Below are 11,316 nucleotides of genomic sequence, written 5' to 3'. Positions count from 1 at the left end.
GGTGTATAAAAGAGGGTGACAACGTGACGGGGTAATGTAATGCGTGTACAGACAGTGAGTAATTGAACTGCAGTCAGAGAGCACGAGAGACGTTACAGCGTTTGTTTAGCGCGATTGTTGAAGTTGAGTGTATCGGTAAAGTTATATTCGGAAAGAATAAACCAGTTTTATTAAGAAAGGACTTGTGTCGCTTAAGTTTCGTCGGAACGAAGTTACGGAAAATCAATTAACAAACGGAGACGTAACAGAACGTTACTATTCAAAATTTAAATTTTCAAATACTATACATTCAGCGTGAACAAAGAAAGAACATAGAAAGAGAAATTAATTGAACGTAAGTCTTATTTCATCAGTTTAATAACATATTTCTTGTTATTGTTATTTATTTAGGAGCTACATTTAGTTTTAAAAGTGAACAGCACAAAATTCACCAGTTCATGACATTTAAAAGCACTTCTTCTTAAAGACCACTGCCCGGCATGGCCAGGTGGTTAGGACGCTCGACTCGCAGTTACACCAAACATGCTCGCCCTTTCAGCCGTGGGGCGTTATAATGTGACGGTCAATCCCCAGTATTCGTTGGTAAAAGAGTAGCCCAAGAGTTGGCGGTAGATGGTGATGACTAGCTGCCTTCCCTCTAGTCTTACACTGCTAAATTAGGGACGGCTACTGCAGATATCCCTCGTGTAGCTTTGCGCGAAAAAGAAAAAACAAACAAACAAAACTTAAAGACCAAGACAGGAAGTACTAAAATGCTATTTTTAACTTTAACATTTAGATACTTAGAAGGATAAAAAAATCGTGATTAAACAGTGATTACGCTCTGTTTTTCTCAAAATCAATAATTTTCTTATTTTTTAAGGGGAATTTGACTTAAAATCCCACACTGTACATTATAAGCATTTAAATTTCAAGAATCTTATTTTTAAAATTTTATACTTAATTAAGTTGAAGTGTCATTACAGTCTTTTCATGTCGTCATAATACAAGTATAACGTTGTTGAGCAACGCTTTTGAACTTTTAGCGTGAGTTTGGTATGTCTGTTACTAAAGTATTAGATGACCTTGCGTATCACGTGCTGAGCATATGTATTTGAGTATACCAGGTTTAGCTCGTGTGAGTTTCTCATTGCAGGTTTATTTCTAGCATGGATAATTCCGAAGTTGGTGAACAGATTTCTGGCATAAAAGTTCCAGATATTGATAATTTGCTACGAATTGACCCGTATTTGAAACTCCACGAACATGAAATCAGGAGAAGGTTAGTATCCATAGGAACTAAAATTATTTAGTTTAGCTTAATAACGGAGCAGTTGTGCACGCAACAAAAAGCAAATAATTTTAATTAATAATAATAATAATATTATAATATTAATATCGGCGAAACGTGGGCTATCATTGATCGGTAACTTGTTACTGTTAGTTTATGACATTATATCAAGATAAGATTGATATTAAATTGATGTAATTGTAATGTCATATAAATTACTGATCAATAAAAAGCGAATATTAACCTCATACAAGCTAACTTCACAAGACTTAGGTTTGTTCAATTAAAGTTACACTTAAGACAAGTTAAATTAAGAGTTTTGTAAAGCGATACAATTTAACGCAATGATTTGTATTATATGTTGCTAACGTCACTTAAAACACGGAGAATGTAACCTATTGTATTTAAACTTAAAGTTAAAGTACTTATTCTGCAGCGTACACTTAAGTATTGCTTTTAGTATTATAACTTGTATTCCAAGACATTAGGATGGCCAATGCCAACTAAAGGCCTGGTCACTGTAACCATTTTATGTGAATAAACAAAGTCAAGATTGAAAAAAAAAAGTTATCTGGACTAGAGAATTTTTAGTTACACAGAGATTTTTTAAAACTAAAAGTCGTTGGTGTAGCAAGCATTAATCTTTTTAAACTTATATATATTGCAGTTAGAATGCCTTTTAAATTTAGTATCCTGCCTTCAAAACTGTTTCAAAATAACTTGTAATATTAGTAAAACTATTTGCATGTGATCTGATTACAGATTCACTTTTAATTATTAATTTTAACAAAAAGTAATAGTTTCAAACAAAAAAGTACCAAGAAGTATGCATACAGCAGTAACAGCACTTCAGTTCTAAAAAAAAAAAAGTAAGGCAACTTGAAATCTATTCACAAGATGCATGTTTTTCCAATCAGGTATTTGACATTTGTTGTATGTTTTTTTTTTACTTGTGTTGACAAGGGAATGATTTTTTTCTTTATCTTTAACGAGGGGAATGACATTCCAGTTTACCCTCCTTTCCTCAATCAGACCCCTGTATGCATATAACAAATTAGTTCTGTAGTTAGGCTGATGATATATTGGGAATTAAATCTAAATGGGACAAATATAATATACAAAATAGGAACTTACAGATAAATATTGTTTAGTTTTAACTTTAATTCTTGGATGTTTTTACATTTATGTTAAATATTTTAACATTTCATTAAGAAGTGTATGTATTTATTTTTGTGTCATTCTTTAAACTTTTGTAAATTCTGTTCTCATTTCTAACCTCAAATTAGTTATTAAAATTTGCTTAATATGACATGATGCAAATCTAATGATAGTTAATAAAAGTAAAAAATAACAGAAAAATGAATGACATAAAATAACATATTCCAACATCACATCTTTTACAGTTGTATATGTTTAGTATTTTTATTAAAATTATTTGAGTTACCATTCAGTTTTGCTAACACTATCACATATGCAAATTTTCTAACTGACCAGTTTTCTCAGTTAAATAATTGTTAAATTAACACATTTTTGATAAGTTTGTAAATTTTATACTAAAGGCTTTGCTTCAAGTGATGGTTTTTTTCATCACCTGACTCCTCTCTCTCAAAGCATTTGTTTCTTGAATGAAATTACAATAATTTTTTCATAATAGAATTTAAGCTACATTTTATGATGTTAAAAGATATTAATTTTTAGGTATGGAGTATTTAAAGACTACTTGAATAAAATAAATGAACAAGAAGGTGGACTAGCCCAATTTTGCCGAGGATATCAGTATTTTGGAATTCATGTAGATAGTGAAAATGGAGTTTGGTGTCGAGAATGGTGTCCTGGTGCAGAAAGAGTTTTCCTAAGTGGAGAATTTAGTAAGTTTATCTCAATTATTTGTAAAATACACAACAGTTTTTAGGTAGCTGAATAAATTTCAGTTTTATATTTATTGTAGATAAGTCGGCATTCTCTGACCACTATAATAGACAGTTTAGTGCTGACTTTTTAAAAGAACAACCTTTGAAGTATTTGAATAGCTATCCATGTGGCAAAGATTTCTCTTTCAGTTTTAGAATATTTTTTAGAGTGTGTAATATGATATGTATTTCAAAAGATTTAAGTATTTTGTTTCAAAAAATGTGAATACTTGTTTTTATTTTGATGAGTGTTCTGAAAGTTATGTTTTTGTGGTGGAATACACGGGAAAACTAGGACTAAAGTTTTCTTACCTTGTTGTTCAAAAAGCTGTATAGGTCTTGGAGTTTTTGGAATAATTTATTTAAAGGCCTAATCAATATTCTTATTTAAGGTAACTTGTGTTAATTACTAATATACGTTGATTCAATAAGATTAGTAAATAATAGTACTAAGATTAAAGTGTTAAGTTAGGGCTTAGTTGTTTAAGTACTACAAATGTTAGATTAAGCTTAGTAAAGGTAACATGATTTTAGCTACAGTTTAGCCTATTGGTAAGTTATAGAACAGGCAAACTATATTGTATTACTACATAAATATCATCTAAAGACTTGTTACTTGTCACTTTTAAAGATAAACTCGATTACTTTAGTTAGAAGATAAGGTAGTGATAAATAAATGTAATATATTTAATATTAGGTTTAACAGCATTGTCAATAGGCAATTTGTATTTAATGTTGACTATTAATTCCCAAGTTCCAATATTTAAGAGTAGTGTATGTATTAAGTGCTCACAGTTTGTAAGGTGCAATAGGTGTAAAGAGTGGGTTTTATTTTGAAATTCAGGACTGGGATACACTTTCAAGGAAGGTAGCAGTGAAGTTGTGTAACTTGTATGTAGAGTTTGTATGCTAGAGGAGAAATCTGAGCCAATCATAATTAGAGGCAGTAGGTAAAGAAAAAGGTAAAGTGTGGGAAATAGCAGCAGGATTTCTAGAGGAACATATACTTTTGCATGCAAAGGACACAGTAGCTAATAGTGAGTTTCGGGAAGTTAAAAATAGTACTAATAGGGCTAGAAATAGTGGATTTAATTGTAATGAACGGGTTCCATTAAGTAATAAATTGTAGTATTTAAGTTAATTTGTGTGGATGAAGAACTGGGGAAGAGAAGGAAACAAAAGAACAGATAAGAATGGGAATGAAAAATGTAAATATGTTATAGGTGATTCATTAGTATGTCACATGTATAGGATATTCTGTGAGGTAAACAGGGAGAAAAGAATTGGATTATGCTATTCATGAGCAGGAGTTTAGGTCATAACTAACAGAGCAAGTGATATAGTAATGAGTTGTAGCAGTGATAGTCTTTGTAGTGCATATAGGGGCTAATGATTTAGGGAAGTGAGAGGAGCTAATTGTTAAGTACAAAGGATTGTTAAAGGCATTTAAAGAAAAGGGCCATCATAACTTAATTCTGTCAGATATTCTTATGTGTAGTAATTTGTGTTGGTTACAAAAATATAAGTTGATTTAATAAGATTGATAAATAATGGTATTAGGATTAAAGTGTTAAGTTGGAGCTTGGTGATGTAAGTATTACAAATGTTAGATTAGGCTTAGTGGATGCAACACAACTGGCTACAACTTAGCTTATTGGTAAGCTATAAAATGTAGATAAATGTATTACTACATAAGTATAATCTAAAGACTAGTTATTTGTCACTTCTTATTTTAATGATAAATTTAATTACTTTAGTAAGAAGATAAAGGAGGTGATTAGTTGAGAGAAAAGAATGATGTATGATGGATGATGTAACTGTCAAAGCAAGTGATGTAATAAAGGAAGCTTGCAGTGATGCAGTCTTATGTAGTGCACATAGGGGGTTAATGATGTAGGGAAGGGTAGGTCAGTGGAGCTTATTTTTAAGTTTAAGGCATTGAAAGAGATTGGCCATAATAGCAGTTTTGTCAGAGACATTGCTAAGATACTGGTCAAAAGACTATTTAAATTTGCTGATGACATTAAAGTTTTATATGTTGCTGGCTGTGAGAAAGATGCTACGGCTTTATAAAAGGATTTGGATTATTTAGTGAGTTGGGTGGATAAATGACTGATATGACTTAATTACAGTAAATGTAATGTAATGCATGTGGGATGTCACAATTTGAATTATGAGTATAACTTTGATGAGAATAACATTAACATTGTTATAGAAGGAAAATATCTTAGTGTTCTGGTTCATCTGTCTCTTAAGCCATCAAAGCAATATGTTGTTGCTAGCAGTGGAGCAAATAGAATTTTAGGTTGTATCTATAGCAATATTGAATACAAGTCTTAAGAGGTTGTAAGGTCATTGGTTAGGCCACATTTAGAGTACTATGTTCATTCTTGGGCAGCTTAACTTACAAAGGACATTGAATTGTTGGAAAGTGTTTAGAGGAGGTCTACTAGAATTGTGCCTGCGATGGAGGGGTTTTCATATGAGGAGAAGTTAAGATCTCTGAAATTGTTTTCTGTTGAAGAAAGAAGAATTAGAGGGAATTTGATTGAGGTGTTTAAAATTTTTAAGGGAATCGAGAGTGTTGATACATCATCTTTTTTCATATTTAACAATGAGAATGGTAGGACTAGAGGACACAAATATAAATTTTGACAGTGTAAGAGTCATCTTCAGCTAAAACAGCTTTATTTTTTTAAGTGGGTGATTGGCATTTGGAACAGGTTGCCTTCAGATGTGATAGATGCAGTTAATTTATGGGATATTAAAGGAAAGCTTAATAAATATTTGAGAGATGAGGGCTTGCTTTGATTTTTTTTAATGTTTAGTGTAATTTAGTGGATAGGACAGCCTGGATGGACTAAATGGTCTCTTGTTACCCATTAATGTCATGTATGTCCAGTATTGCACATTATGTCACAATAACTTGCAACACTGACTTCAATTCAAGTCATAACTGTAGCCCAAAATGAACAATTCAGGATGACAGAAGGTCTGCTAATAACTTAATTAAGGTTTTGCTGTTCCGTTATTATTATTATTACACTTGTAATATTTTTCTTGGCATCTCCTCCCCAGCATTTGATATAGATTTATGGCCATATAATCATACCAGCTACAGGTGTGTACCATGTTAATCAGTTTTATGCCAAATTATACCGAACTTTATGCTTTATATTAATATTTCTACAAATAAACAATTTTATATCAAAGTGTCTGAAGCATTTTCAAGTTTTCAAATTTATATATGAGTGTTATAGAGTATGGCTATAAGTTGAGCAGTCTTTACTTGTGTCAACTGTATCTAAACCTTAATTATTGCGATACATCTATACAATGAAATATTAACAATGAATGACAACTAGCATAATAACAATAGTTCCTTTCATGTATGTAATTATAAAAGCTATAGAAATAGCATAAATATATTTTTGAATAAAACTAAGTTCTAGTGGTTTAAGGGTAACTCTGTGTTGGGTTTTTCTGAAATACTTTTTTTTTTCTGTTCATACTGTAGATAACTGGAATAGACAAACTCATGCCTATAAAAAACTTGATTTTGGAAAGTGGGAACTGTATATTCCACCAAAACTTGATGGGTCTTGTCCAATTGATCATCTCAGCAGTGTAAAGGTATCTTATTTTTTTCTATCGAGCCATGATCCAGTGCCCTATAAAACTTGTGGTGTTATGTGTAACTATATAACTGTTGTGGTGCAAATAATTAGTGGTGAGTATAGTCATTGATTATACAAAAACTGGTCATTTTCCAGCCTAAGCTAAGCGTTTGGTTACTATTTCAATGACTTATTATTAATTGGTTATAACAAATGGGAAAAATGAAACTTTTATGATCTGGTGAATTCAGAAGTTTGTATGGCAGCAGAAACAAAGAAAACAAAATTCAGGTTTGGATCTCCCAATCAATGGAAATTTCTATCCTCTGTCACTGTATTAAGTATGCATGACACTGTGGGCACACTTTATGGCCATCTGCATGAGTGCCAGCAATTGGCTAATGAGTGTGCATATCACTCCAGAATCAAGGTTATACTATTGTGGCAGTGAAAGCCAGACTAATAAAGTAAGCTCCTCTTAATTAAGAAATTGTTCAATATTTTTTGTAAAAATCACTAATTAAAAAGAACTCTTTAATTAATGGTTACATTGGTACCAGTAATGGATTAATAATCAATCTTTGGTTGGTTATTATTTTATAACTAATTCCTACCACTGCAAATAATCTGTATTAATTTTGTGCTCTAAGACATGTTATACATTTGTATCCTTTCACTGTGCATCAAAACATTGTCATACTTTTGTGAACAGTATTTAATCTGAGTGTCTTTCACTTTCGTTACACCTTACTATTACCTTCAGGAAAATAAGTTCATAAAATTTGTCATAAAAATTAATAAGCTGCATTTAGTTAAATGATTCTTGACATCTTTTTGACACAGCTATTATAATGTAACATTGGCCATAGATTTTAAATGTTTGTTGAAGAAAGAGGACACAAAAAAATTGACATTTGTTATTGCTGACTGCACTATAAAAATTATTATATTATAAAATCTATTTGTATTATGCACCTTACATGTATTTATAGGTTGTTGTTCAGACAAAGTCTGGGGATCTGGTTGACAGACTATCACCATGGGCAACTTATGTCAAGAGGTCAAAACATTCATTAGCTTTTGAACATTATTTGTGGAACCCTTCTGAGAATGAGGTAAAAAAAATGTGTGTGTGTGTATATATGTATGTATTCACAATTTAAGCCTTGACCACTTAATTTTGAGTACAGGATTATTTAAAATGTACTGAATAAGTTTGTAGATTTTAGTATATGATATATGTAATTTATGCATTTCCAGGAAAATAAAATTTATATTTATTGAGAAACCATTAAAGCAGCAAAAAAGTGTAAGAAAAATGTTTTTAAATTTAAAAAAAAAAAAGTTTCTTTGATTTCCCCTTTTGGTTTTTGCTATTGATGATGAGATTGTATTAAAACACCTGATCGTGGAAACAAAGTCTTTAAACTCCATCTCACAATAAATTTCTTTAAAAGTAAGTACACAGGTCGAGTAGGAAGCAATTAGAAACAAGCATTGGTATATATGAAAAAAGAAATGGATATTTCTATTTGAGTCAGACGAGAGAGTTAAGCCACATTCTAGGTGCTTGAACATCATTAGGTTTGAGAAATGAAATCAAGAAGTAGTAAACAGATAGTCAAATTGTATGAAATAAAGTTTTGGCTAGTTGTGGCAATTATTTGAATTCCAATACACTGTATAGGTGGATCTGGAAAATCAAGAGGCTAATACTTTTAAAGATCTGTTGCCCTAGTCATTTTCTACTTTTTTTCTACTTAACTCTTTTGCTTGAGCATCCAAGAAACCTTCTTCACTTCTTTCTTCCACTAGGAAGCAAGATGTGTCCAGAAAGATACCTGTGTGTATTTATTGTTTCTTGAACAGTATTTTTACCAGTTCATCTATCTTTCTCCTCTCTGATTGTTAGAGGTTTTGTCATTGTGTTTTCACAGAAGTCTGTTAAGAAAGTTTCATTGTGTTACTAAGAAACTAAGATACCTTTAAACCTTGCAGGATTTTGTTTTTGATAAAACTGCTGTTCATTTCAGTATTGATTTGTTACTTTCAATAGAGATACAAGTTTAAACATCCCCAGCCAAAGCGACCTGAGAGCCTTAGGATATATGAAGCTCATGTTGGAATTGCTTCTCCTGAACAAAAAGTGGCTACTTACAAGAATTTTGCAGATAATGTGATCCCTTATATTAAAAAACAAGGTATGTTTGAATTATTATGGATGTTAATTTTTAAATAGCATTTTGAAATTTTAGCATTTTTATATCTTTGATGTTGGAGCACACTGCCAGTTATGCAAGTAATTTTACTCTTTGTGTGTATACTAGTTATTCTATTGTTTAATATTCCCTACTTTTTCTCTTACCACCACTCACTCATACAAAAACATCACTACAGGTATACCATATTTGTTGCATACTTGCACATTCCTACAATACCATGATTTATAAGTTCTCATTTTCTATGATGTTACTGAAAATCTAAATGCTAATTTGCTCTTTTTTTTTCAATTTTTTTAAAACTTTGACAAAGAACAGTCTATGATCAGAAATGCTTGAATTATGAGATGCATTTCAAATGAAATTATAGATTTATACAAGATATGCAAATGTTGTTGTAATGAGGACTAGAAATTAGACATAATATTTGCTGTTGTATGCATAGGAAATTGGTTTTAAGTTTGATTTCCCCCAAAACCTTAAAATTGTTAAGTTTTATTTATGAAGATCCAGGACCATGCATTAATGACTACTTATAAATAGTTCAAGAAACATGTAAAGCATGTCTTTGGAAATCTATTTTCAAATATGTCAAGTTTCTTTTCTTCGTTAGTGTTCAACAGTAAGGTCTTAGTTATTTTGATTGTCTTATAAAATAGTCAATTTTATTCAGGAAGAACAATCTTTATAGTAATTCTCAGCTCATGCTTTTAATGTATTAACTTCTAAATACCAAGTAGCAACTAATGTCTCAATGGTCACATTGTTTTCCAACAAATATGTTTTAAAATTAAGCCTCTTAAAGCTAATATTGTTTAATTATGTATGATAAAAGTAAGCATGATTCATATGCAGAGAAGTGTAACTGCTTAACAGCTGTTAATAGAACACACACAGAGAAAAAGATCTACTAACACTTTGACTTGGTATTAATATCACACATATATATGTGACTAGATTTGGAAAATTAGGTGGATTACAGTTTAAGTTTTACCACGTGAATGAAAACTGCACTTTTTTTTTGCAAGTAAAATAAATTTCACAGTAAGAAATGTTATCTATTTATTATTAAAGTTATTTACAGTGTATATATGCATGAAACCATTCACTGAGAATTACCTGTGGCCCATAGATAAACCCCTTAAAATATATAAATGAAACTGGGTGATGATATTTATATTTTGTAACTAAATACATGCATGTTAGTGAAATAGTTCAATGCTTGCGCTAGTAATTCAATTTATTCTTTCATTTCTTCCTGTAACACAACAGGAAACAATATGAATTCTATAGTATCAGTACTGAAGCAAAATGTAGAGAAAATACTTCAGTTTTGTTGAAAACAATATAATAGTGAATAGTATTAAAAGAGCTGTATGAAAGTAATTTTAGTCTGCTTCTATTATGTTCAAGTGTTGTATCACTCACTTGTTCCATTAATCAAGATATTATATATGATATAGCTTTTTTATTTAGGATTAAAAATCTTTGAACATTTTACAACCTGTATGCTTAAACATTCAAGAGTGTCTACTTTTATGCATCTTTTATTCTTATATAGGATACAATGCTATTCAGTTAATGGCAATAATGGAACATGCTTATTATGCAAGCTTTGGATATCAAGTTACAAGCTTCTATGCTGCTTCAAGGTGAGCATTTTGGTTTATTTCTATAAGGCTAAGACACCAAAAAAAAACTAAGTTATTTTCAAAGCTCATACGTTCAGATCAAAGAGTTCTTGGATGCAGTTATTTTTTCTTAATGGTTGTAATTATTTATGTAAGTTGTGTTGGCAATAATATGATGTAAATCTAGCCACCATTCATTTAAGCTTGTGTATCATTTTTCTAGTTCTCAGGTGTTCTATGTTGTCAATCCATACTTGACCAAACAGAGATGATTAAATAAAACAAGTACTATTTTGTTACCTAAAAAAAATTAAATGACAGTAAAAGATCAATTGAAAAAATGCCATAATAGAATCTGAAACAAGGATGCACATCAACAATGTCAATGCATAAATTTAAAAAGTACTAAAGTATTGTGAGAGTTGATAACAATGTGGAGAACAGGTTACTGATTTAAAATATCCAGAGTGATTATAAAGTTGGTATGGGCTTTTGTAACAGTCTCTTGGGTGAACAGTATAGCATATTAGTATAAATATTTTACATGTATTCATAATGAATTATGAAGAATTAATTTCAGTGGTTTTCTGATAAGTGTCACTGTAATAATTGTTCAGTTTTAACCCTTTGAGTACTGTATTTATCCTAACTGTAACATGGAAAATCTTA

General features: G+C 30.7%; 1 protein-coding gene across 1 annotated transcript in view; it reads left to right on the top strand.

Annotated features, from left to right (window-relative positions):
• The first annotated feature begins 984 nt into the window (after positions 1–984).
• The window catches only part of LOC106473244 (1,4-alpha-glucan-branching enzyme-like), a 37,415-nt gene continuing 27,083 nt past the window's right edge, over positions 985–11,316 (top strand). The window contains exons 1-6 of the mRNA XM_013933930.2: positions 985–1,261; positions 2,969–3,138; positions 6,698–6,813; positions 7,790–7,912; positions 8,854–8,998; positions 10,578–10,668. Of these exons, the coding sequence (XP_013789384.1) occupies positions 1,149–1,261; positions 2,969–3,138; positions 6,698–6,813; positions 7,790–7,912; positions 8,854–8,998; positions 10,578–10,668 (758 nt within the window). The 5' untranslated portion in view covers positions 985–1,148. The remainder of the gene's footprint in view (positions 1,262–2,968; positions 3,139–6,697; positions 6,814–7,789; positions 7,913–8,853; positions 8,999–10,577; positions 10,669–11,316) is intronic.

Source organism: Limulus polyphemus, unplaced genomic scaffold (genome assembly GCF_000517525.1).
Source record: "Limulus polyphemus unplaced genomic scaffold, Limulus_polyphemus-2.1.2 Scaffold6001, whole genome shotgun sequence".
Taxonomy (NCBI): Eukaryota; Metazoa; Arthropoda; class Merostomata; order Xiphosura; family Limulidae; genus Limulus; species Limulus polyphemus.
Note: the sequence above shows the minus strand (reverse complement) of the source record. Positions and strands in the feature narration are given on the sequence as shown.